This window comes from Stegostoma tigrinum, chromosome 46 (assembly GCF_030684315.1).
Source record: "Stegostoma tigrinum isolate sSteTig4 chromosome 46, sSteTig4.hap1, whole genome shotgun sequence".
In the NCBI taxonomy this organism is placed as follows: domain Eukaryota; kingdom Metazoa; phylum Chordata; class Chondrichthyes; order Orectolobiformes; family Stegostomatidae; genus Stegostoma; species Stegostoma tigrinum.
The window spans coordinates 9,508,169-9,533,834 of record NC_081399.1 but is presented as its reverse complement, the minus strand read 5'-3'; the positions used below and the strand labels follow the sequence as shown (position 1 = coordinate 9,533,834).

Sequence of the window (25,666 nt, the reverse complement as noted above, 5' to 3'; positions counted from 1 at the left end):
CCAGGGATGTGCGGGGTTAGGGTGGGTTGGCCGTGCTAAATTGTCCGATAGTGCCCAGGGATGTGCAGGTTAGGGTGGGTTGGCCGTGCTAAATTGTCCCGTAGTGCCCAGGGATGTGCGGGTTAGGGTGGGTTGGCCGTGCTAAATTGTCCGATAGTGCCCAGGGATGTGCAGGTTAGGGTGGATTGGCCGTGCTAAATTGTCCCCGTAGTGCCCAAGGATATACAGGTCAGGATGGGTTGGCCGTGCTAAATTGTCCCATAGTGCCCAGGGATGTGCGGGTTAGGGTGGGTTGGCCGTGCTAAGTTGTCCCATAGTGCCCAGGGATGTGCGGGTTAGGGTGGATTTAGCTGTGCTAAATTGTCCCATAGTGCCCAGGGATGTGCAGGTTAGGGTGGGTTAGCCGTGCTAAATTGTCCCATAGTGCCCAGGGATGTGCGGGTTAGGGTGGATTGGCCGTGCTAAATTGTCCCATAGTGACCAGGGATGTGCGGGTTGGGGTGGGTTGGCCGTGCTAAATTATCCCATAGTGCCCAGGGATGTGCGGGTTAGGGTGGGGTTGGCCGTGCTAAGTTGTCCCATAGTGCCCAGGGATGTGCGGGTTAGGGTGGATTGGCCGGTGCTAAGTTGTCCCATAGTGCCCAGGGGTGTGCGGGTTAGGGTGGGTTGGCCGTGCTAAATTGTCCCGTAGTGCCCAGGGATGTGCAGGTTAGGGTGGGTTGGCCGTGCTAAATTGTCCCGTAGTGCCCAGGGATGTACAGGTTAGGGTGGGTTGGCCGTGCTAAATTGTCCCATAGTGCCCAGGGATGTGCGGGTTGGGGTGGGTTGGCCGTGCTAAATTGTCCCATAGTGCCCAGGGATGTGCGGGTTGGGGTGGATTGGCCGTGCTAAATTGTCCCATAGTGCCCAGGGATGTGCAGGTTAGGGTGGGATTGGCCGTGCTAAATTGTCCCGGTGGTGTCTCAGTGGATTAGCTTTGGGAAATGTAGGGTTACAGGGAATGGGTAGGGGGTGTTGGTGGTGGTTTGAATGCACTTCAGACGGTCAGTATGGGCTCAATGGGCTGACTGGCCTGTATTCTGTGATTCCACTTCAGAAGGCAGCAGTGGGCTCCATTGAACATTTCAAGGTAGGGAAGAAGGATGCTCTCGCTTGTGAGGGAAATCAAAGATCATGAGGGAGCGGGGAGCATGGAATTGAGAAACACACAAAAGGTCAGCCGTGGCTTTAATCGACAGTGGAGCTGGCCTGAGGGCTGAATGGCCTACTCGCAATGTTACATGTAAATGTGTAAGATGGGAGGCACTGGTAGACTGGACACAGCACTAGAACACACAGTCAGACAGACACACGGTCTGTAGGCCTGGGATACACACGTACACTTCCTAACTTACCAAGTGGGCAACCCTGGTGCTTTAATCTTGCATCGATATGGACGACTACTTCCATCCGAAACCAAGTAAACTCCAAACTCGCCCTGCAGAGACAAAGGGAGTGACTTGATAGTGAGCACAGTACGGGCCTGAGCTGACAACATGCAGGCTTCCAGGAGAATGTGAAGGATTCCTGAACAGCTTCCCCTTGTGGGGCATTCTCCTCCTAAACAGACTCCTGGCTGAGCTTGCTGGGAATGGTGGGCGCTGGGTTGGGGGGGGGGGGTGGAGAAGGGACAAGAAAACAAGCTCCACGGGAAAGGTCTCGAGCTCTGCTCTCTCAGCCTGAGACAAAGCTTGACAATTGGACCATCCTACTCCCTCCCCGACATTTCACTTCTTTTACACTCCCTCTCCTTAGTTCAACAAACTCCCCACCTCCCCGACTTGTTCTGTCATCTTGACTTTCCTTGCCTGGACTCGTCCTTCTGTCTCTCCCCAATTCCTGTACACCTCCCCAAGTCTTCCTTTCACCTTCTCCCTACCTCATCAGGACCTCGTCCTGTCTCGTGCAGTTTTCCTTCTCTTCCTCAAATTCTCCCACCCTCTCCAAGCATTCCTTCAGCAGAGGCTAGTCCCCAGTGTTCGATTCTCTCCAACACACACACAGAGCGTTACTGTTACCTTAGGAGCCTCAATGGCGGGTGTACGTAGCACCTGGAGGACCTGGAATCCTTCAGTGTACAACTTGAAGTGGTGAATTAGGGACTCCATTGAGGTCTGGGGGGGGAAGAGAAAGAGAAGCAGTTTATAAACGGGGGAAAGGCTTTGGAAATCCGAAGCACAAAAAGGACCTGGGAGCCCGAGTTCAGGATTCTCTCAAGGTGAGCATGCAGGTTCACTTCGCAGTCAGGAAGGCAAATGCAACGTTAGCATTAATTTCACACAGGCTAGAATACAAGAGCAAGAGATGAACAACTGAAGGTTTATAAAGGTCTGGTCAGGCTGCATTTAGAATACTGAGGGCAGTTGTGGGCCCTGTATCTAAGGAAGGATGCACTGGTGTTGGAGGGGGTTACAACCACGAAGGGACGAAGGGCTTGTCGTATGAGGTACGGTTGAGGACTCTGGGTCTGCACTCGATGGAGTTTAGAAGGATCAAGGGGGTGGATCTGATTGAAACTCTCAGAATAGAGGGGTCTGGATGGAGTGGACGTGGAAAAGGTGCTCTACTAGTGGGAGAGACTGGGACCTGAGGGCACAGCCTGTGAGTGAAGGGATAACGGTGAGATGAGGAAGAATTTATCCAGCCAGAAGATAGTGAATCTGTGGAACTCACTGCCAGAGAGAGCCGTGGAGGCCAAATCACTGAGTTTATTTAAGACAGAGGCAGTACCTTCTTGATTAGTATAGGGGAAACCAAGGGTTACAGGGAAAAGGCAGGAGAATGGGAATGAGAAACATATCAGCCATGGTAGAGCAGACCGGACCTAAATTTGGTCCTGTACCTTATCTTCTTATAGAGCGACACAGCCAGGGAGAGAAGTGTTCGGGGTGGTGGTGGGCGGAAATGGAAGGCACATACCCAAGCATTAGTGCACATTTTCTAGTATTTACAGTGAGAAGGGAAACAGCCGATGGCTGTGAAATGACACCCAGATGTCGAGGAGCAGAGAACTGCAGTTTTGCTTTTGCCAATAAATACGCTGCTCGAAGGAATTTCACATCCCTCAGGTTCAGTCTGACCAGCTTGACTGGAATCTATTAGCTGTGGCAACAAAGGAAGGCTGTCTAAAGGTGAATCTTGGAAAGTCGGATTTCACCTAGAGGGACGGTTGCAAAAAAAAAAGTTAGTTTTGGAGCACAGTGACTGAAGCACAAGCACAAAGTCAATGGAAAACCATTCTCTGAATACAGGTCCAGTCTTCAGCAAGTGAAAATCAAGTCATGTCTTTGACACTAGAACAGGAGTGGGCCAGTCAGCCCTTCGAGCCTGCTGTGCTATTCAACAGGATCATGGCTGATTCGACATTCCTCACATCCACTTTCCTGCCCTTTCCCCATAGCCCCTTCATTTCTATACTGATAAGAACCTCAGCCTTAAACATAGGCAGCTCTCTGTGGCAAGGAGGTCTGAAGACTCTCAACCCAATGACGGGAAGGGATTCCCCCTCTTCTCAGTCTCAAATTGATGCCCCTTTTATTCTGAGCCAGTGCCATCTGGGCCAAGACACTCTCCTGAGGGGAGCAATCCTTTCAGCATCGAGCCCAACAAACCCTTGTACGTTTCAACGAGATCATCTCTCATTCTTCTAAACTCTAATGGGTAGAGGCCTAAACTTTGACTTTTGTTCCCAAGGCAATCCCTCCCATACCAGGGATCATCCTAGCGAACCTTCACTGAACTACCTCCAATGAAATGATAACCTTTACTTTAATAGAGCGAACAAACTGCTCACAGCGCTCCAGATGTGGTCTCACCAGTACCTTGTACAGCTACAGTAAGGACTTCCCAACTCTTACACCCCAAACCCCCTTGCAACAAAGGGGCCAGCATTCCATGAGCTTTCCTGATTCCCTGCTGCTGTGTGTGCTAACTTGCTGTGTTTCATACACAAGCTCCTGCCCCCCCCCACCAAAAGCTCCTTTGTGCTGCAGCTTTCTGAAGTTTTTCTGCTCTATTTAAATTGTATTCTTTCAATCCCCCCCCCCCCCCCCCCCCCCCCCCCCCCGCCAAAGTGAACCCACTTTTGTGCATTCACTTAGCTTTTCAAAGTCTCTCTGGGCAAGCTGTTTCCATTGCTCTCACAACCGGCCTTCCCATCCACTGGGATAACAATATGCGGAGCTGGACGAACACAGCAGGCCAAGGAGCATCAGAGCAGCAGGAAGGCTGACGTTTCGGGCCTAGACCCTTCTGCAGTTCCTACTGTCTCTTCCCACCCACTGCGTTGCCTGCAAAACTTGGCTGTAGTGCATTCACGTCCTTCCTCCAAGCCATTAATATATATTTAGAAGTGCTGTGGTTCCAGCATTTCAGTACTTTCGGAGCGAGAGGCTCAACAATTGGGTGTAGGGAACGATTTAGAAATTCGACCAAATATAATAGATAACATTTAAAAGAAAAGTGAGCTGTTAAGTGCAGACGGGATATGGCCAGACTTCAATGCAGAACGCAACAGGGTAGCAGTTTGTGGAATAAGGCACATTAAAGCTGAAAGAAGAAAATCCCCAAAGCAGCAAAAGCAGGATGTCTATTTTAAGTCAACCCCCAAGAAACAGTCAAAAGACAATGAGCCACAGCCATCCACTTCTGGATTACTATTTTCACCCTAACCCTGCAACCACAACTGCACTGAAGGTGATGATGAGGATGACGACCCTCAGCCCCTGTATTAACAACAGAGCAATCTCAAAACCTGCACCCCCACCCCCTCCATCAAGTCATCTTGACATTTCTTTTTCCCCCCAAGATAAGGTGTTAAATTTACTTTTACTTCATTCCGAGATACGAATTAAACATTTCTTCAAAACAGTGCGATCCTGTGTCAGGCTTTTGAGTGTTTTGTTTTGGTGTTCTGCCCCTAACCCTGCTTTTGCTATAGGGCCCGTTATTTCGATAGCTCAATGTTGTGCAGGAATGTACCTATCGCGTTGTAGAAGAACTTCCTGTCCATGAACAGGGAAAGGTTTGGAAGGATGGGGGCCAGGAGCAGGCAGAGGGGACTAGTTTAGTTTGGGATTATGGTCAGCACGGACTGGTTGGACCGAACGGTCTGTGTGACTCTACAACTGTTATGTAAAGAGAAAAAATGTGAAGACATGATGAGATAGCTCCACAGGGAGCTATCTTATAGCCTAAGCACGTGTAAATCCTTCAGGTGGATTTTGCATTTGAACATTTCATTGCCTTTAAACAAAGGGGAATACTATGAGTTCCCTAATTGGACCAGATTAACAGTCCCAATCAGGGAGGCCCAGCTGACAGATATAAACAGGATAGTCAAGGCCACTGTTCACTCCAGGAGCTGGATTAGTGGCAAGGACTCTACGTGTAAATAAAGGGTGACGGGATACCAGCCTCTGGGAAGTTATTTCAGTCATGTCCTTAACTCTAGACCAGGAGGCCCAGATTCAAGACCCACCTGTTCCAGGATGCAGTCATAACATATCCTAAACAGGCTGACTACATTATTTCTTTTTAGGGAGGACCAAAAGGGACCGAGGATGGAAAGAGAAGAGTTGGATAGGTATTGTTGATAAACTCTCCGCACAAAAAGTCTTGCTCCCAACGACAAAAAAAGAAACCCAGGCAGTCTGGCGAAGAAAGCAGAGGTAACATTTCAGGTCCAGTGACCCTTCCCAAAGGATGAGTTTGAGATTTTCTGCACCAACAGTGCTCTCTTTTAAGGCTAAAGCAATGTACAATCGCAGTTTGTTTTAATTTGTTTGTACCACTGTATAAATTCTGCTTCTTTTTTGAGCTTGTTGGAGTCCTCGGGCCTGACCTTTTGTCAGCTTCGACCCTCCATGACATCATGAGTAAAATGTCTCTACGTCGAAGTCTGGGCCTCTGGTGTATGATTTAATTTAGTCTCCGCGACACCCGTCAACTGATGGTACAAGGGCCACATACAAGCTACAATCCTCACCAACGGCTCCGGCCACAGACCCAACAATGCAGTGTCATGGCTTTCTTCTCCGCCTTCCTCAACACACCTCTCTGCCCCGTAGCCACTAAACTGGAGTGCAGTGGAACGCCTCACACACAGACTCGCTGCATCACCCAACCCAAGACTGCCCCCATCTCCGTCGCTGAGCTGCAGCGTACACTTCTGTGAGCGGGCTCGAGAGATGCGCTCCCGGGCCCACCGGAGAGAATGGGCCTGAGCCGCAAACCCTAAAGACAGAGGGCCCTCAACCACACACAACCCTGAAATATAGTGAGTCATTGGACAATACGAACCCACTCCTCATACCCTCAAAAAGATCGGACATCAGTGATAAAACACAATGTCGTGTGGTGTGCTACCACAGTCCAAGATCTCCAGAGATCATGACTGCTATAGATTGACTGGGCTCCCTGAGCAGACGCAGGAATGACTGCAACATCATCGCTATGGCACTGCAGGGGTTACATAATTTGGCTCAGAATCCATAGGTTTGGCCTGATGTTCCAGAGATGCGGCTTGAAAGCTCACCATGGTGGCTCAGAGAGCCCGTGCCATAGCTGTAATCTCTCTGTCCCACAACGGCAGACTGATGTTTAGAGGTTGAAATCACACGAAGACAACCAGCAGAGGAAACAGTCAAATAATAATTCTGCAACGTAAAGCTGGCTGCGAAAATACTTCCGAACGACGCAAAACTGATCTGGTTCAATGATGCTTGAGGGGAGGGCATCTGCCAATCTTACAGGACTGGCACCTACGTGACTCTAGGCTGACAGCAATGTGGAGGGTTCCGCGTGAACGGTTCTAGTCTGGCGCTCAATAACACCAACTGTGACAGTGAGTAAAAAAAAAGCGAGATATAATGGGAACTGCAGATGCTGGAGAACCCGAGATAACAAGGTGTAGAGCTGGATGAACACAGCAGGCCAAGCAGCATCTGAGGAACACAAAAGCTGACGTTTTGGGCCTAGACCCTTGTTTATTACAGTAAAAAAGAGCAAAATGGGCGACTGTGACCAAAAAGGACAGCAGGGCTTCAGGGTGGGAACTTATCAACGTGCAAGGGAAGGGAAGAAGGGATGGCGGGCAGGAGGATTGGGGGGGGGAGACGGTGTGGTAAGGAGGACAATACCTTCATTTCACTCCGTTTCGGTGGGGAAACTTTTGCGTCATCAACCTTGATCTCACCCTCGGGCATCTTGTTCAAACACTGCAGGATGATCCGCAGACTCTGCCTCATCTCCTCCACTCGGCACAGGTACCTGACAGTGACACAGAACACACGATACAATTTAAACCGGAACTAAATCTCCCCTCGGCCTGCCCCCCCAAACACTCCCAGGACAGGGACAGCACAGCGTTAGATACAGAGTAAAGCTCCCTCTATACTGCCCCCCATCAAACTCTCCCAGGACAGGGACAGCACAGCGTTAGATACAGAGTAAAGCTCCCTCTATACTGTCCCCCATCAAACACCCCCGGGGCAGGGACTGCACAGGATTAGATACAGAGTAAAGCTCCCTCTACACTGTCCCCCCCAGCATAGGGACAGCACAGGATTAGATACAGAGTAAAGCTCCCTCTACACTCTCCCTCCCATCAAACACTCCCAGCATAGGGACAGCACACAGGGTTAGATACAGAGTAAAGCTCCCTCTACACTGTCTTTGCTGATGTATTTTGCCCTGGTCTCTCACCTGTCATAGCAGTCTCCTTTGCTGCCAATTGGGACGTCAAATTCCACCTGGTCATAAACATCATAAGGCTGAGACTTCCTGAGATCCCACTTGATTCCGGATCCGCGGAGCATGACACCACTGCGAGAGAGAGAGTTGGGGGAAGGGGCCGGGGTGGGGTGGGAAATCCATATCGTTAGGCTGAAAGACAAAATGTGCTGCTGTTTGCAGTGTACAGGGAGCAGAGCAAAATCGGAATCTGACCTGAATCCATAGTTTAAAGCTTCCTCGGCACTGATGATGCCAATATCCACTGTGCGCTTCTTCCAGATCCTGTTGTTGGTGAACATCTGGAACAACAGCGAGAGGGATGAGAGAAAGGTTGGGGGGGGAGGGGGGAAGAGAGGAACCGAGAGACACCCTATACCACTTAAGAAACAAAGTTTAATAGAATGACAGGCCCGACCCCATGTGACATGTTAATGAGAAGACCCATGACCACCAGCACGAAGCCCCCAGTGACCGGTGCCAACGCAGAGAGTGAGTGCAAGAGATGGGAAGAGGAGAAGAACTAAGTTTCAGAAACCCACTGGAAGTGCAAAAAGGACAGACAGATGTAAACTCCATCACCTCCCCCCGCCGATTCACAATCCAATTCCATCCCCGCTTTGCGATCTCCCTGCTCCCCACTGTCACAGCCTTCGCTGGCACACACTCTGTTAAATCCAGCCCCATCTGTGGCGTCTATGCCTGAAGCTGAGCCACTCCCGCAGTGCGCTCGCTCACACAGTCGCTCACCTCCTCAACCTCATCGATACGGATGGAGAAATTCTTGATGAACTCGTAGATGTCGTCCATTAAACCCAGGGGTAGGTCCTGGAAACAGGAGGGACAGTTAAACAGAGGGGCCTCCATCGTCTGAGACAATGTATAAAAGCTGTGGGCACAGGGGATGGTCAGTAGCTAAGGGCAGAATGAGACACGACGGACAGTCACCTCCCTGTGGGACATCTAACTCGTTGTCATCTCACTATAGCCATTAGCCCAGGGGCCCGGGCTGATGATTATTGTTGAAACCACAGAAGAACAGCTGGAGAAAGTTTAATTCAATCAATTCAGAAGACCTGCGAGTGAATGTTTGAGTGCATGACCGGCTCCCAATCTTCAATTGGTCATGGCGTCACACAGCATGGAAACAGACCCTTCGGTCCAACTCGTCCATGTTAACCATAATCCCCACACCAAACTAGGCCCACCTGCCTGCTCCTGGCCCGTTTCCCTCCAAGCCCTTCCTATTCATGTACTCAAATTTTGTTTAAACCTTGTAGCCGTACCCACAGCCACCACTCCCACTGGATATTCATTCTAGAAGGTACTGTCATCGCAGCAGCTTTGCGTACAAGTCACTGGCCCTCATGTCGTTTTTTTTAAAAACCTTTCTCCTCTCTCCTTTAAAACATGGTACCGAGTCTTGAAATCCCCCACTCCAGTGAACAGACCTGCCATTGCCCTTATCTATGCCCCTCATGATTTTATAAACCTTTAAGGTCAGCCCTCAGCCTCCCAAGCTCTACTGAAAGTAATCCCAGTCCATCCTGCCTCTCCTTATAACTCAAACCGTCCATTCCTAACAACATCCTGGAAAATCCCTCCTGAACCGTCTCCAGCTTAATAACATCCTTCCTATAACGGGGTGACCAGAACTGGACACTGCTCCAGGAGAGGCCTCACCAACGTCCTGTAAAACCTCAATATGCTGTCCCAACTCTTGTACTTAAAGGACTGAGCAATGAACGCAAATATGCAAAATGCCATCTTAACCATCTAGCTCAGTAATGCCCTTCAGCGTCAGAACACAGAGTGCCAAACTCCAGAAATGCAGTCGACTGTATTTACCCTCTAAAACAGCCAAGCGAGACACTCAGTCTAAGGGCAATTGGGGGTGGCCAACAACAGATTTGCAGCCACCTACTTCCTGCCAACACGTACCGAGAGACACCAGGGCCCGAACCGCGAGGTGGGGGGCTAATTTACCTGGTGAACCCCACCGGGTCTGACATAGGCAGCGTGCATCCGAGCTCCGGAAACTCGCTCGTAAAACTCAAACATCTGTTGGGGAGATAAAAAAAGGCAGAGAAGCTCATTGCCAGTTAACTCATCAACTCACTCACTGGTTAGCTTAATGGCTCACAGCTTGGAAGGTCAAGACCATTAAATAAGCCGCAGGGCCATCGGCTAGCTAGCTCAGTTCAAGCCTTAGTAATGCAATTTGTTTGTTAAATCTTTAAGCGCTCTTTAGTTATGCAAAATGGTTAATTGGTTGCGACCGAGACTACTTGACGTGCAGTCAGAATGCTTTAATTCCAGCCACCGATATGATCAACCAAATGACCCATCCATGTCAGGTTTTAAACAACAAGATTCAGATTTTTTTTTTAAACTATCGGTTGGTCGTCAAGTATAAGCTGATCAAGCAGGTGCAGCATTTCAACGATTGAGAAATACAAATGCTCAACATTCGAAACATCTCCAGAATGCGCACAGAAGTACACACACACACTGTCTTCATTGCAAAAAAAAAATCAGATTTCACACATTTTGCTCGAGTCGCTTAAATATGCTCTAGCATCAAGTGCTGAGCACTGTGAGATTTGGCCGGCAACAGGTCGCTGATTGGTTTGTGGAGCTGTGGCCTGGGCTGGACGACAAAGGTCATCAGCCTGACCGGCTGCTTGGGGAGCTGAACAGCTTGTGGGCGTAAATGATAACTGGCAGAAGCCTTGGGTAAGCTGCAATGGGCACACGGTATCTCTCTCTCTCTCTCTCGTAAAACATCTGAAGTCTGGGGAATCCAGTTTATTTCCCCTGCAAGGTGGGCCTTTCGTTTCCCCTCATCAGCACATCAATCACTCTGCATCTTCCGTGACACAATAAGGGATGAGAAATTGGTATTTGTGAAGTCACGTGGAATAGCCAGACTCCACTACCGCCCACTCTTTCCAATTAATTTGTGACATGCTCCAGGCAGTTCGATAAAATTCGAAATGAATCCCTCTTCTCATAATCCTTCACAACTTAAGTCCTCAACGTTTGTTATATTAAATCTGCAACAGCCTGTCTGCTAGATTGTCCCAGGGGAAGACCCGTGACTCTCACCTTCTCCCGCTCCTCGAACATCCAGAAGAAGGGGGTCATGGCACCAATATCCAGGGCATGGGTGGTGACGGCCATGATGTGGTTTAAAATCCGGGTCAGTTCACCGAAAAGGACTGGAGGCAGGAGAGAGAACAAACGACAGGAGGTCACAGAGATGGAAGAGAGAACGTCGAACACTGGCAGCACTGAGGCATAGCGTGTGGTCAACATTAAACATCTCTCCTCCCACTCAGTCAATGCCTGACCACACCTCCCCACCCCCAGCCACACCACAGTAGAGCACCATGGGTCTCAAGTGTTGTTAAATGTAGGACACATCGTCAGGGTCAGACCATTCAGCCCATCAGGCCCGGCCTATCATTCAACATGATAGCAGCTAATGCTTTATCCCGCGCCACACCCCACCCCTGTGCTCCACAAAACCATTAACTGTCTTTTTTCTGTGCAATGGAGATCCACAGGTTCACCAGCCTCTCAAGGGGGACATTTCTCCTCATTTCACTCCTAAATAGCCCACTCCATATCCTGAGACCATGGCTCCTTGTTTTAGACTCCCCAGCCAGGCCGGGGGGGGGGGGGGGGGGGGGGTAGCATCTTCCTTGCATTTTGTCTGGCCCTGTCAGAATCTGTCAACAACCTCCTCTCATTCTCCTAACGCTGGATCAACTGGGCATCTCTTCCTCCTCAAACAACAAAGCTGCTACTCCAGAATTTAGTCTGGTGAACTTCACTGCACCCCCTCAGTGGGAAGTACAAATTTTCTTCGATAAGGAGACCAAAACTCCACATAATACTCCAGGTGTGGTCTGACTGTGGCCTTACACAGCTTCTTCGTTCCTGCACTTGGGATCCACCTGCAATGAAGGCTTCCTTCCTCTGACTCCTGAACTGTCTGCTGCACCAGTGGGTCTATGTGGAAGAAAATTTTACATCACAAAGGTAGATGGGAATTTAGGCCAAAGCAGAAAAGGAAGACATGGGAGAAACTGATGGCATAGAGAAAGGATTTTAATTAGAGATAATGGGAACTGCAGATGCTGGAGAATCCTTGATAACAAAGTGTGAAGCTGGATGAACACAGCAGGCGCTCCAGAGATGCTGCTTGGCCTGCTGTGTTCATCCAGCTTCACACTTTGTTATCAAGGATTTTAATTAGTTTAGCGTGTGGGGTTTTAATGAGATTAGCGGAAGGCAAGAGGTAGTTACTCAGACTGTGTTATCACTTTGTGCATGTTATCTTAGCTAGAGTTAGAGAAGGATCTTTTGATGTATGGTCACTATACCAGTGTTTTAGAGATGTCCCTTGTATCCTCATGGAGCCTAGTTACTGATAAGCTGGAGTTCAATCAAACTGAAATAACTCCCCATGCATGAAGGTCATTTGAAGAAGTAATTATTGAGGTATCTGTAAGACAGCATTTCCGTTACCTTGAGCAGTGTCTATTTTTTTTAAAAACTTACAGCCAGTGAATCAACAAACACGGGATGTCACGGGAACAACTTGCTCTGAGGTTAATGGTATAAATGAGGTTGTTATACTCTGTGTTCGCAGAGTGGGGTGTCACTGGCAATCGACACTCACTGTCCTTGGTACCAAGGAACAAAATAAACTGCTTCGAACGGGAGCGAGAGTCAAGTCTCAGTATTAGTTAAGCAGAAATAAAAACTTCTACAACAGTCATTGAACATCAATCTTCCCAAACCACCAACTTTTGAATTGTATGATATCGTTATGTTTCTTCCTACCAAAGTACACAATTTCACGGATATCTGTTACGCTGCATCTACTGTTTATTTGCCAACTTGCCTATATCATCCTCATGAGACCTGGACAGCGCTGGTTGGGCCCAGCGTTTATTGCTTGTCCCTAGTTGCCCCTTGAGAAGTTGGGAAGGAGCTTTCTGGTGGTGGCATTCCCATGTGACTGCTACCCCTCATCTCTCGAGATGTGGTCATGGGTTTGGAAGGTGCTGTTTGCAGAATTTCTGCTGTGCATCTTGTAAATGGTGCACACTGCTGCTACTGAGCATCGGTGGTGGATCATTATACGTCATCCTCGCCATGCTCACACTCTCTCAGTTGTGTGGTCGGTAAAGTTGGAAATGTTACATTTGATTTCTTCTACAGATCACTGGCTCAGTGGTTAGCACTGCTGCCTCACAATGCCAGGGACCCGGGTTCAATTCCGCCCTCGGGCAACTGTCTGTCAAGTTTGCAAATTGCCGTGTCTGCGTGGATTTCTACCGGATGCTCCATTTTCCTCCTACAGTCCAAAGATGTGCAAGTTAGGGTGGATTGGCTACACTAAAAATTGTCCCACAGCGTCCAGGGACGTGTAGATTAGGTGGTTTAGCCATGGGAAATGCGGAGTTACAGGGTAGGGGGATGAGTCGGTGTGGACTTGTTGGGCCGAATGGCCTGTTTCTTCACTGTATGGATTCTATAATGCTGTGGAGAAACTGAAACACAAGCAACGGTCCTTATAGCTTCCATATTGTCAACATCTTCCATCTGGTGAGTCGCACACCTATTTCCACCATTTCCCATCTGCTAATTCGTTCTCAGTCTATGCCAAGATACAACCACCAATCCCACACCTTTGATTTTGTACGATAATCTCTTATAAACGTTTTTAAAATCCAAATCCACTACATCTATGGATTCTCCCTCGTCAATTCTATAGCAAAGAATCTCCAACACTTTTGCCAACACCATTTCCATGTCATAAACCAACGTTTCCTCTGTGTAGTCAGAGTCATAGAGATGTACAGCATGGAAACAGACCCTTCGGTCCAACCTGTCCATGCCGACCCAATATCCTAAATTAACCTAGTCCCACTTGCCAGCATTTGGCCCATATCCCTCTAAACCTCTGCGTCCAGTTCTGGTCGCCCTATTATAGGAAAGATGGGGATGCTTTGGAGAGGGTTCAGAGGAGGTTTACCAGGATGCTGCCTGGACTGGAGGGCTTATCTTATGAAGAGCGGTTGACTGAGCTCGGTCTCTTTTCATTGGAGAAAAGGAGGAGGAGAGGGGACCTAATTGAGGTATACAAGATAATGAGAGGCATAGATAGAGTTGATAGCCAGAGACTATTTCCCAGGGCAGAAATGGCTAGCACGAGGGGTCATAGTTTTAAGCTGGTTGGAGGAAAGTATAGAGGGGATGGCAGAGGCGGGTTCTTTACACAGAGAGTTGAGAGAGCATGGAATGCGTTGCCAGCAGCAGTTGTGGAAGCAAGGTCATTGGGGTCATTTAAGAGACTGCTGGACATGTATATGGTCACAGAAATTTGAGGGTGCATACATGAGGATCAATGGTCGGCACAACATCGTGGGCTGAAGGGCCTGCTCTGTGCTGTACTGTTCTATGTTCAATAAACTGATTCGTGTACCCATCCAAATGCCTTTTTAAATGCTGCATCTGTACCAGCCTCCAACACTTTAAAGCACCATTGTTTAGATTTTTTATCCCCCAATAAATCCCAAACAATGCAACATCTTATAAAACAGTAATTATTGCTCCAAGAAATCAGCACTAACACCGCAATTGGTATTTTCCTGCATCCCTATTATCATATCCTTCATAATAAGACTCCACCATTTTCCTGAGCCCAGGTTTCAGTTCCAGATTTTATGATTCGAATATATTTTAAATTCTACCACCTGCCACGGTGGCATTTGAACCTGTGACCCCCGAGGATTAGATGGGAATACTCGATTACTAAGCTAGTGATGTTACCACTGGGCCCCCACAATGGCAGAGGAAGGAGCCATTCAGGGTCGACTTCAGTTCACCAATTAAATCCAAGCCGAGCACGTTGACGCTGATTGGCCATTGCGTTTACACAGCGGAGAAGTGCCTTACCTCGGATCCACTGGGCGCGAACCGGGGGACGGATGTTCAGCAGCTTTTCCACAGCTAGGGAATAGCACTGCTCATTACACATCATGGAGACGTAATCGAGACGATCAAAATAGGGGAGAGCCTGGTTGGAGGCGAAAGAGGGCGGGAGGAAGACAGAGAAGGTCAAGATCATTGATAAAGAAGCAACACATACACACCATGCAGATGCTTGGCCAACGACCATCTCCATTAAGAGTGAATCTAAATCAGGTTCAACAGCTACATTTCCTCGCTAATAACATCCCGGTGGTTATTACTGACCAGGAAGTGAAATGAACAAGAAATACCATGGCTACAAGAACAGCTCAGAGGCTAGGAATCCAACAGGAAGTAACTCACCTCCTGACTCTCCAAAGTGCATCGATCCACGAGTCAGGAATGTGATGGAATATTCCCCACTTACCTGGATGAGCGCAGCGCCAACTGCAAAAAAAATTTAAATTTAGAAACAAACTAGGGCACGGCCTGTACAATTAAAAGTAGGGCCTTGGGTCGTGCTGTAGAACTGAGACACCTAGAGGCATGAGTATATAATTCCTTGAAGTTGGTGACACATACGGACAGGATGGTCAAGAAGGTATTTAGCACGCTTGCCATCATTGCTCAGAGTGTAGGAATTGGGGACGTCATGTTGAGGTTGTGTTGGACATTGGCGAGGCCTCTGCTGGAGCTCTGTGCCCAGTTCTGGTCCCGCGGTTATAGGAAGGATATTATTAAGCTGGAGGGGGTTCGGAAGAGATTTACCAGGATGTTGTTGGGAATGGAGGGTTTGAGTTGTAAGGAGAGGCCGGGACGTCTTCCACTGAAGGGTAGGAGATTGAGGGTGTCATCTAGGTTTATAACATCTTGAGGAGTGTAGATAAGGTGAACAGCAGGTGTCTTTTCCCTAGGGTGGGGTATTTCAAAATTAGGGGGTCATATTTTTAAGGTGAGAAGAGAAAGACTTAAAAAGATATGAGGTATTTTTTTTACGCACAATGTGGTTCGTATGTGCAATGAACTGACAATGGTCGTGGGCCCAGTTACGATGTTTACAACACAGTGGGATAAGTACATGAACAGGAAAAGTTTGGAGGGATATGGGCCAAGCACAGACAGGTAGGACTAGTTTTGTTTGGGATTATGATTGACAATGGGCTGGTTGGACTGAAGGGTCTGCTTTGGTGCTGTGTGACTCTATGGCTCTATAACATTGCAGAAGCTCCAGACAAAGTCTTTCCCCATTTGCTCTCTTCACATTTCATAGAGACCACTGTGCACCACCTACAAGATGCACTGCGGAAATTCAACAACACGCCTTTGAAAACACTTTCCAAACCCACCTGGAAGGACAAGGGCAGTAGACATGTGAACGCCCCACTGTAAATGCTCCTCTGAGCCACTCACCGTCCTAGCTTGGAAATATATCGCTGGGTCAAAATCCTGAAACTCTCTCGCTAAGGGCATTGTGGGTCCAACCTCAGCACAGCATAGAATCCTTACAGTGCAGAGAGGGGCCATTTGGCCCATCAAGTTTACATCATCCCTCCAAAGAGCATTCACTCCCCACGATCCCTACAACTTCACTTTTACCATGACCAACCCATCTATCCCGCCCGAGCACTATGGGACAATTTAGCACGGCCAATCCCACCCTAACCCGCACATCCCTGGGCACTATGGGACAATTTAGCATGGCCAATCCACCCTAACCCACACATCCCTGGGCACTATGGGACAATTTAGCATGGCCAACCCACCCTAACCCGCACATCCCTGGGCACTATGGGACAATTTAGCACGGCCAAGCCACCCTAACCCACACATCCCTGGGCACTATGGGACAATTTAGCATGGCCAACCCACCCTAACCTGCACATCCCTGGGCACTATGGGACAATTTATCACGGCCAATCCACCCTAACCCGCACATCCCCTGGCACTATGGGACAATTTAGCACGGCCAACCCACCCTAACCTGCACATCCCTAGACACGATAGGGCAATTTAGCATGGCCAATCCACCCTAACCTGCACATTCCTAGACACGATAGGGCAATGTAGCACAGCCAATCCACCCTAACCCGCACATCCCTGGGCACTATGGGACAATATAGTACAGCCAATCCACCCTAACCTGCACATCTTTGGGAGGAAACCCATGCAGATACAGGCAGAATGTACTAACTCCTCACAGGCAGTTGCCCAAGGGTGGAATCGAACTGGAGTCCCTGGTGCCACTGAGCCACCGTGCCACCGAGCCACCGAGCCACCCAAATGGAGAGCAGTGGTACAAAAATGCAGCTCACCACCACGTTCTCAAATGGAAAGCTAGGACCAGCAATAAATTCTGGCCAGTCAGTGACGCCTACGCCCCATAAGATAATTTTTAAAAGTGACGATGGGGACTATGAGTGGGTGAAAATGAGTCGTCCACGCTAAGACAGGGCCTGAGGTATGGTAATAGACAACTAGAGCTATTAATGGTCTTAAAATGATCAAACTTCGATACTGAGGCTTGAAAGCTGCAGGATCCCCAAGGGTGAAGAAGCTGTTCTTGAATCTGTTGGTAGGAGAGTTTAAGCTTTTGTATGCTCTGTCTGACAGAAGAGGTTAGACATGATTATAAGTGTGATGAGAGAGAGAGACGATGCTGGCTGCCATCCCGAGGCTAGAGATGGGGTGAATGCATGGAGAGGGGGGGGGGGGGGGGGGGCACAATGGTGTGAAGCAGCAGGCAACTGGAAACTCGGGGCCATTTAAAAAAAAATAGGATGTGGGTTATACAAAGCAAGTCAGTCTGCAAAGCAGTCAGCCCCAGTCCATACTTTTGTCGCCCTAGTGCAGGGGGAACCACATCGCAAGTGCCAGATCTGCCTCGGGCTGAGGGCCGCAATCCAGCAAGCTGAAGGCCTTACCTGCAGGTAGGTTTTGTACTCAATGAGCTTCTCAGTTCCCCGGTGCAGGAGGCCGATATGCGGGTCGCATTTCTTCACTGACTCCCCGCTCAGCTCCATGACGAGACGCAGGACCCCATGGGCCGCCGGGTGCTGGGGACCAAAGTTGATGACAAAGTTGCTCACCTTCCTGTCTCTGGGGGGGTCCTTGTCTGGGGAGGGAAGCAGGAGAAAGACAGCATGCACACATCAGCAATTATGAATATAGAACCGTGCAGCACTGGAACAGACCCTTCGGCCCACAATGTTGTGCCGAGCCTGAAGCCAAATTAAACTAATCCCTTCTAAATGCCCTTGGTCTATACTCCTCCATTCCTTGCATATCCATGTGTTGACCAAAAAAAACCCCTGAAATGTCCCTATAGTATCTGCCCCAACCAACACACCTGGCAGCACGTTCCAGACTCCTACTAGTTTTATAAACTTGCCCCTCACATCTCCTTTGAACTTTTCCCCTCTCACCTTAAATGCATTCCCCCAAGCATTACTTACTTCAACTCCGGGGGGAAAAGATTCTGACTGTCAGCCCTATCTGTGCACCTCAATTTTATAGACTCCTATCAAGTCTCCCCTCAACCTCCGCTGCTCCAGAGAAAATGAGATTTTTCAGCTTCTCCTTATAGCTCCTACTGTTAAATCAAGGCAGCATTCTGGCAAACCTCTTCTGCACCTGCTTCGAAGCCTCCACACCCTTCCTGTAATGTGGAGACCAGAACTGAATGCAACGCCTTTAAATGTGGCCTAAGTAAAGTCTCAAAAGCTGCAACATGACATCCTGACTCTTGTACTCAATTCCCTGACCAATAAAAGCAAGCCATATGCCTTCTTGACCACCCCATGGACTTGTGTGGCCACTTTTGGGGAGCTATGGACTTGAACCCCAAGTTCCCTCTGGACATCAATGCTGTTCAGGGTCCTGCCATTAACTCTATGCCTTTCCTGAATATTTGGTCTCCCGAAGTGCAGCACCTCACACTTACCCAGATTAAACTCCATCCTGCCCATTCCTGCTCCGATCCACATCCCGCTCTTATCCTTTGACAACCTGCACTTTCCACAGCTTCACCGATCTTGGCATCGCCTGCAAACTTCCTAACCTACCCATCCACATTTTCATCCAAGTCATTTATACACCTCACAAACAGCCGCCGTCCCAGTACGGATCCCTGTGGGACATCACTTATCACAACCCTCCAGCCTGAAAAACACTCTTCCACCACTACCCTCTGCCTTCTATAGACGAGCCAGATCTGAATCCAAGCAGCCAAGTCACTGTGGATCCCCTGCATTTTAATCTCCTGGATGGGACTAACATGAGGGACCTTGCAAAAGCCTTCCTGAAATCCATGTCAACAACATCCACTGTCGCTCTCATTTATCACCTCCTGAAAAAAAAATCAAGTCAGTAAGACATCTGCCCTGCATAAAGCCATATTTTTCCAAATGTGTGTCAATCTGATCCCCAAGAATTCTATCCGGGAGCTTCCCAGCCACCAAGGTGAGACTCACCAGTCTAGAGTTTCCTGGCTTATCCCTATTTCCCCTCTTGAATAGCGGAACAGCATTAGCCAGTCGCCAGTCTTCCAGGACTTTCTGTGGCTCGTGAGGATATAAACATTGTGGTCAATCCCTTCTCTTGCCTCTCACACTAACCTGGGGCTAGATCCCATCGGGCCCTGGGGACTTAGCCACCTTAATGCTCTTCAAGAGACTCAACACCATTTCTTTCTGGATCTCAAAATGCCCTGGCATATTTGCAAGCTCCCACACAAATTGCACTAACCTCCATATCCTTCTCCCAGGTGAAGAGTGATACAAAGCACTTATTGAGGATCTCATCCACATCCTCTGCATCCAAGCACAAGTTCCCTTCTTTATTCTCGAGTGGCCCTACCTTCTCGCTAGTTATCCTCTTGTTTATAATGTATCTACAGAATGCCTTGGAATTGTCTTTAACCCTACATGTTAAGGTCAATTCGCAACTCCTTCTTGATCTCCTAATTCCCTGCTCGAGTTCTTTCCTGCCTTCTTTATATTCTTCATGGGCCCTGTCCAATTTTAGCTTCTGAAACATTATTATACTTCTTTTATCCTTTTGACTAAATTCACAATCTCCGTTGTTATCCAAGGGTCCCATACCTTGCCATCCTTGCTCTTCCTCCTCACTAGAACAAGCCAACGCTGAACTCTCATTAGTAGGTCTTTAAGCAGGTTCCACATGTCAAATATGGACTTGCCTGGAGGGGAGGCAATGTCCTTATGGTTTTATTGCTGAACTGTCAATCCAGAGACCTAGGTAACGTTCTGGGGACCCATGTTTGAATCCCGCTATAGCAGATGTTGGAACTTAAGTTCAATAAAGTATCTAGAATTAAGAATCTAATGATGAGCGTGAATCTATTGTCGGAAAAACCCATCTGGTTCACTAACATCCTTTAGGAAAGGAAACTACCATCCTTACCTAGTCGGGGCCTACATGTGACTCCAGAACTCCCCCCCCCACCCCCCCCACACACACACACACACACACACACACACACACACACACACACACACACACACAGGGATGTGGTTAACTCTCAACCGCCCTCTGGGCAATAAATGCTGCCTAGCCAGCAATGCCCTCATCCCATAAATGAAGATTTAAAAAAAGTTCCTCCAATTAATACTCCCTAGCTCCTACCTAGTACTGACACAGTACTAGTTTAAACCCACCTGAGTAACACTAGCGAGCCTCCCTGCAAGGATATTGGCTCCCCTCCAGTTTAGGTGAAACCCATCCCTCTTGTACAGTGCCCTCCCCCAGTTAAGTAACTTGGCAAAAGGTCCTGATTTATCCTTGGTCATGGCTGCTCTAAAACATAAGGAGTTGTGATCACTTAGAATGCTTTCCCACTGAAAAGGTCAATCGCCTGGCCAGGGTCATTAGCCAATACAAAGTCCAATATGTCCCCTCCTCTAGTTGGGCTATCCATATAGTGTTTCAAGAATTCCTCTTGCACTTTACAAATTCTGCCCCATCTATGCTACATGTTCCAAGGGAGTTCCAGTAATATTGGGGAAGTTAAAGACATCCATTACGACAACACTGTATTTATGCATCTTCTGTAATCTGCCTACATTTTTGTTCCTCATTGTCTCGGTGGCTACAGTATTATCCAGAGTGACTGCACCCACCTTATTTCTGAGTTCCGCCCGTATCGTCTCAGTGGATGAACCCTCCAACGTGTCCTCTAAGTGCAGATGTAACACTCTCTCTGACTAACAACGTAGCTCCTCCACCTCTCTTACCTTCCTCGCTGCACTTCAGCTAAAACAATGAAACCCTGGGATGTTGAGCAGCCAGTCCTGTCCCTCTCTCAACAAAGTCTCTGCACTGGCCCTGCCATCATTGTCCTGTGTATGGATTCAGGCTCTAAACTTCTCTGTCTTACCTATAGTGCTCCTTGCATTGAAATAAACACATTTAAGTCCATTAGCACCATCATGTTCACTTACTTGTCTGTGCCTGGCCTTGCTTTCTGACTTAGTGGCCCTAACATGCACTTCCCCCTCAATCCCTCCACTTGCTGACCTGGTTCCCAGACCGCTGCCATTCTAGTTTAAACCCACCCGAGTAACGCTAGCGAACCTCCCTGCAAGGATAGTTCCCCTCCAGTTTAGGTGTAACCCATCCCTCTTGTACAGGCCACCTCTGCCCTGGAAGAGATCCCAATGATCCAAGAGCCTGAAACCCTACCCCCTTCACCAGCTCCTCAGCCATGCATTCACCTCTCCTGTCTTTCTATTCCGTACCTCCCCACGCTCAAGATCCAGCATTTCAACCTCTTTCCTAACTCCCTGTACTCACTCCGCAGGAGCTCATCCCTCTTTCTACTTATGTTGTTAGTACCAATATGCACAATGGCCTCTGGCTGCTCACCTTCCCCCTGAAGAACTGCGTGCATCAGTACAAGAACCATGGTGAGTGTTGGGTCCTCTGCTTTTTGTTACTTATATAAAAGTGGTTTGGATGTGAATATAGGGGATATGACATCAGATGGGCTGAGGAGCGACAGACGGGAGTTTAATTTAGATAAATGCAAGGTGTTGCATTTTGGAAAGGTAAATCAGGGTAGGACTTATACATTCAACGGTGGGTCCTGGGGAGTGCGGCTGAACAGAGAGACCTTGGAGTGCAGGTTCTTGGCTCCTTGAAAATGGAGTCACAGGTAGACAGGATAGTGTAGTGGTGTTTGGTATGTTTGCCTTTATGGGTCAGTGCATTGAGTATAGGAGTCGGTAGATCATGTTGCAACTGTACAGAACACGGGTTCAGCCACTTTTGAAATGCTGCATTCAATTCTCATCTCCCTGCTATAGCAAAGATGCTGTGAAACCTGAACAGGTTCAGAAAAGATTTACAAGGAAGTTGTTGGCTTTAAATTAAATCGGGAAAGGCTGAATACGCGGGGCTATTTTCCTCTGGAGTATTGGAGACTGAGGGGTGACCTTACAGAGGTTTATAAAAATCATGAGGGGCGCAGATAGTGTGAATAGACAAGGTCTTTTCCCCAGGGTAGGGGAGTCCAAAACTAGAGGGGTATAGGTTTAAGGTGAGAGGGGGAAGGGACCAGAGGGGTAACTTTTTCCACAGAGTGGTGCGTCTATGGAATGAGCTGCCAGAGGAAGTGGTGGGGGCTGGTACAGTTACAGCATTTAAAAGGCATCTTTTAAATTAAAAGGGTATATGAATAGGAGGGGTGTACAGGGATATGGGCCAAATAGGACGAGATTAATTTATCCTAAATTAATGGTCTGCACGGATGGGTTGGTCTCTTTTCATGCTGTACATCTGTGACTCTGAGAATCAGTCCTGGGGTCACAGGAGGCCAACGGGACATCCCTCTTGTCTCCTTACTTACCGTTCCAGGGGGGTGGTTTCCATTTGGCAGTAATTTCGGTTGGGTACATAACCGCACCCTCGTACTGCCGCAGCCATTCTGGGTCAGGCTGCCACTGTCTCGCACCCCTGCGGGAAAGACAATGACACAGCCACCATCAGAGAGAGGGGGCAACCATTCAACCTCTCAGCATCCTGCAGTTTCCACTCCCTCCTCCTCGCTTGCAGAACCCACGCGGACACACACCTCTCTCTTCCTCCCCCACTCCTTTTCTCTCTGGCACCTTTAATCTATTCACTCTCACTTCACTTCCTGCACGTTCTCTCTCAGACACTCCTTCAACCTTTTGGAGGTCTTTGAGGAAGTAATGCACTGTGGATAAGGGGAAACCAGTTGATATACGGTACGTGGATTACCAGCAAGCATCCGAGAGGATGCTACAAAAGTTACTGCCAGAAATTAAAGACCATTCTGTAAGCGGCAGCCCAGTTAAAGGATTGGCTGGCCAACAGGAAGCAGAGAGAAGGTATAAATGGGTCTTTTTCAAGGTAACAAGATGTAACAACATAGGTGAGGCACAGAAATCAGTAATAGAAACTCATTGTTTACAATTTATATCAACAATCTGATAGAGGGACAAAGCATGTAGGCCAAACATAAAGTGGGGGGGGGTGGTGGAATCATAAGGGTGATGCAAGGAAGCTTTCCAGAGATGTGAAGAGAGTGGTTAAAATTTGACAAACGGAATGTAATGTGGAGAAAGCAAAATGGTCCATTTCGGCAGTTTCTTTTAAAAATGGCATATTATCTGCAACTAAACATTAACTGTTGGAGAAACTCAGGTCTGGCAGCATCAGTGGAAAAAGACAGCTGGAATAACACTATCGTCCCTCAGAACTGAAGGGAGCGAGAGAATGGTGGGCTTTGTGCCATTCCGCTAATTGCTACTCACACCCCGTCACTCCCGACTCATACACCTACGGTCTCTTCACAGCCGAGCACCTCTCCCTCAATTTCTAAACCCCTACCCTGGTAAAGTCCGGACCCCAGACCCTCATTCCTGACCCCCTCACCATCCATTACCATCACACCCCATTTATTCCCTCACCCCACTTCTGTTGCCCATCACCCCAGTGGCCCCACCACCCCATTGGCCCCCACCACCCCATTTGCCCCCTGCCCCCATTGGCCCCCACCACCCCATTTGCCCCCTGCCCCCATTGGCCCCCACCACCCCATTTGCCCCCTGCCCCCATTGGCCCCCACCACCCCATTGGCCCCCACCACCCCCATTTGCCCCCTGCCCCCATTTGGCCCCCACCACCCCATTTGCCCCCTGCCCCCATTTGGCCCCCACCACCCCCATTTGCCCCCTGCCCCCATTTGGCCCCCACCACCCCATTTGCCCCCTGCCCCCATTTGGCCCCCACCACCCCATTTGGCCCCCACCACCCCATTTGCCCCCTGCCCCCATTGGCCCCCTGCCCCCATTTGCCCCCCACCACCCCATTTGCCCCCCACCACCCCATTTGGCCCCCACCACCCCATTTGGCCCCCACCACCCCATTTGGCCCCCACCACCCCATTTGGCCCCCACCACCACCTCTACAAGACAGAATCCCTATTTCCTCCCCAAGTACCTGTGAGGTATGGAGCCGGCAATGAGAGCGGGGCCCAGGTTCCGCCGGAGCAGCTGCAGAGCGCGGCTCGGACGAACACCCGCCCTCAGCAGGACGCCCGCCGCTGCCACCGTCGCCATCAGTCCGACCTTCACCGACCGGGGCTGCCGGAAACCACCGGCTACTTCACTGCCGTCACATCCGCCCCGACCGCCATCATCCTGAGGGGAGGGCCAACCAATCAGCGCTCGAAGGGCGCGCAGACCGCTATCTCCGCGAAGCGTAACGTCGACACGGCGGGGGATTGCAAGCGCACTCACTGACGGAAAGTTGGCGAAAGGGTTGACGAGAGGCGCGGAGCGGGTGTGTTCGCCATCTTATTGCGGGGCGCTTGGCCTAAATAAGTGGCTTGTTTTCCGCCATATTAGTAAGGGGCGACACGCGACTGCTTTCCTCCCAACTGACGTTCGGGCTTCTCATGTTTGGGGGGCGGCGGAAGGAGGAGGAAGGGGAAATGAGGCTGACTACCATCTTTGTGAGGGTCAAGAGCCGACTTTGCCACTGGCCTCCAAATTACTGAGGGGCAAGAGCCGGTCTTCAAACAAAATACAACCTTTTAGCGGGGTGAAATATACAGCTTTAGGCAAACTAATGACACACACATATATATGAAGAGAGTCAGTTCGGTTTCGTGCCCCTTAAAAAAATGGCCGGCAACGGCAACTGAAGAGACAGTCCCCTGCGCCCCTCACAAAGATGGCGAAGAAATCCCCTTATTTTCCCATTGGTACGCCGACCCTTCACCACTGTGATTTTCTGATGAAGGGTCTAGGCCCGAAACGTCAGCATTCCTGCCCCTCCGATGCTGCTTAGCCTGCTGCGTTCATCCAGCTTGTTATCTCAGACTCTCCAGCAGCTGCAGTTCCTGCTACCCCTTCACTGCGAGCTCCCATGTCACCCCCAGGTCCTTAATGGTACTCTGGGGATAGCTGGGGGGTGGGGTGGGAGCGTATAAACGATAAGAGCCAAGAATCCGAGATGACAAAGTGTGGAGCTGGATGAACACAGCAGGCCAAGCAGCATCTCAAGAGCGCAAGAATCCCCCTTTGTAAGCAAAAAAAAGCGACTAGGGCCTTTGCAACAATAATCATGATTTAAGTGTAGGAACGTTAACTAACCCGAGTTCGATTCGATAAACATATATTTGAACACACCAATGCAATTAATCAATACCTCAAAAACATTGACTAGCCAATCGTAGGGCCGTGCCGCCCTGCACGCTGGGAAATATAGTCCCCTAGCCAATTATACTACATCTCCCAGAAGCTCCCACGGCCAAGCCCCACACTAAATAGAAACACCTTTCACCTCCCTCCCCCGCAAGAAGGCGGGGGGCAAGGTCGACCTCATGCCCTGCTGGGATTTGTAGTTCATTTGACGCAAA

The 25,666-nt window shown here is 49.2% G+C and overlaps 1 protein-coding gene across 1 annotated transcript; it reads right to left on the bottom strand.

Annotated features, from left to right (window-relative positions):
* Nucleotides 1-1,377: 1,377 nt before the first annotated feature.
* Nucleotides 1,378-25,548, bottom strand: ndufs2 (NADH:ubiquinone oxidoreductase core subunit S2). The gene is made up of 13 exons (XM_059642729.1): nucleotides 25,456-25,548; nucleotides 24,244-24,443; nucleotides 22,625-22,731; nucleotides 17,682-17,872; nucleotides 14,746-14,866; nucleotides 10,879-10,991; nucleotides 9,757-9,831; nucleotides 8,521-8,598; nucleotides 7,987-8,072; nucleotides 7,744-7,863; nucleotides 7,179-7,308; nucleotides 2,058-2,153; nucleotides 1,378-1,477 (listed from the first exon to the last, which is right to left on the bottom strand). Exons 2-13 carry the CDS (start codon nucleotides 24,360-24,362, stop codon nucleotides 1,391-1,393), a joined length of 1,323 nt encoding a protein of 440 aa, XP_059498712.1. The 5' UTR covers nucleotides 24,363-24,443; nucleotides 25,456-25,548; the 3' UTR covers nucleotides 1,378-1,390.
* Between the last annotated feature and the right edge of the window lie 118 nt (nucleotides 25,549-25,666).

Coding starts and splice junctions, on each gene's coding strand:
- ndufs2 (XM_059642729.1), bottom strand. CDS start 24,362: ATGGCGACGGTGGCAGCGGCGGGCGTCCTGCTGAGGGCGGGTGTTCGT. Junction 14,867..17,681: donor AGTACAAAACCTACCTGCAG/GTAAGGCCTTCA, acceptor GCCTCCAACCAG/GCTCTCCCCTATTTTGATCG. Junction 8,073..8,520: donor GTATCGATGAGGTTGAGGAG/GTGAGCGACTGT, acceptor CTGTTGTTCCAG/ATGTTCACCAACAACAGGAT.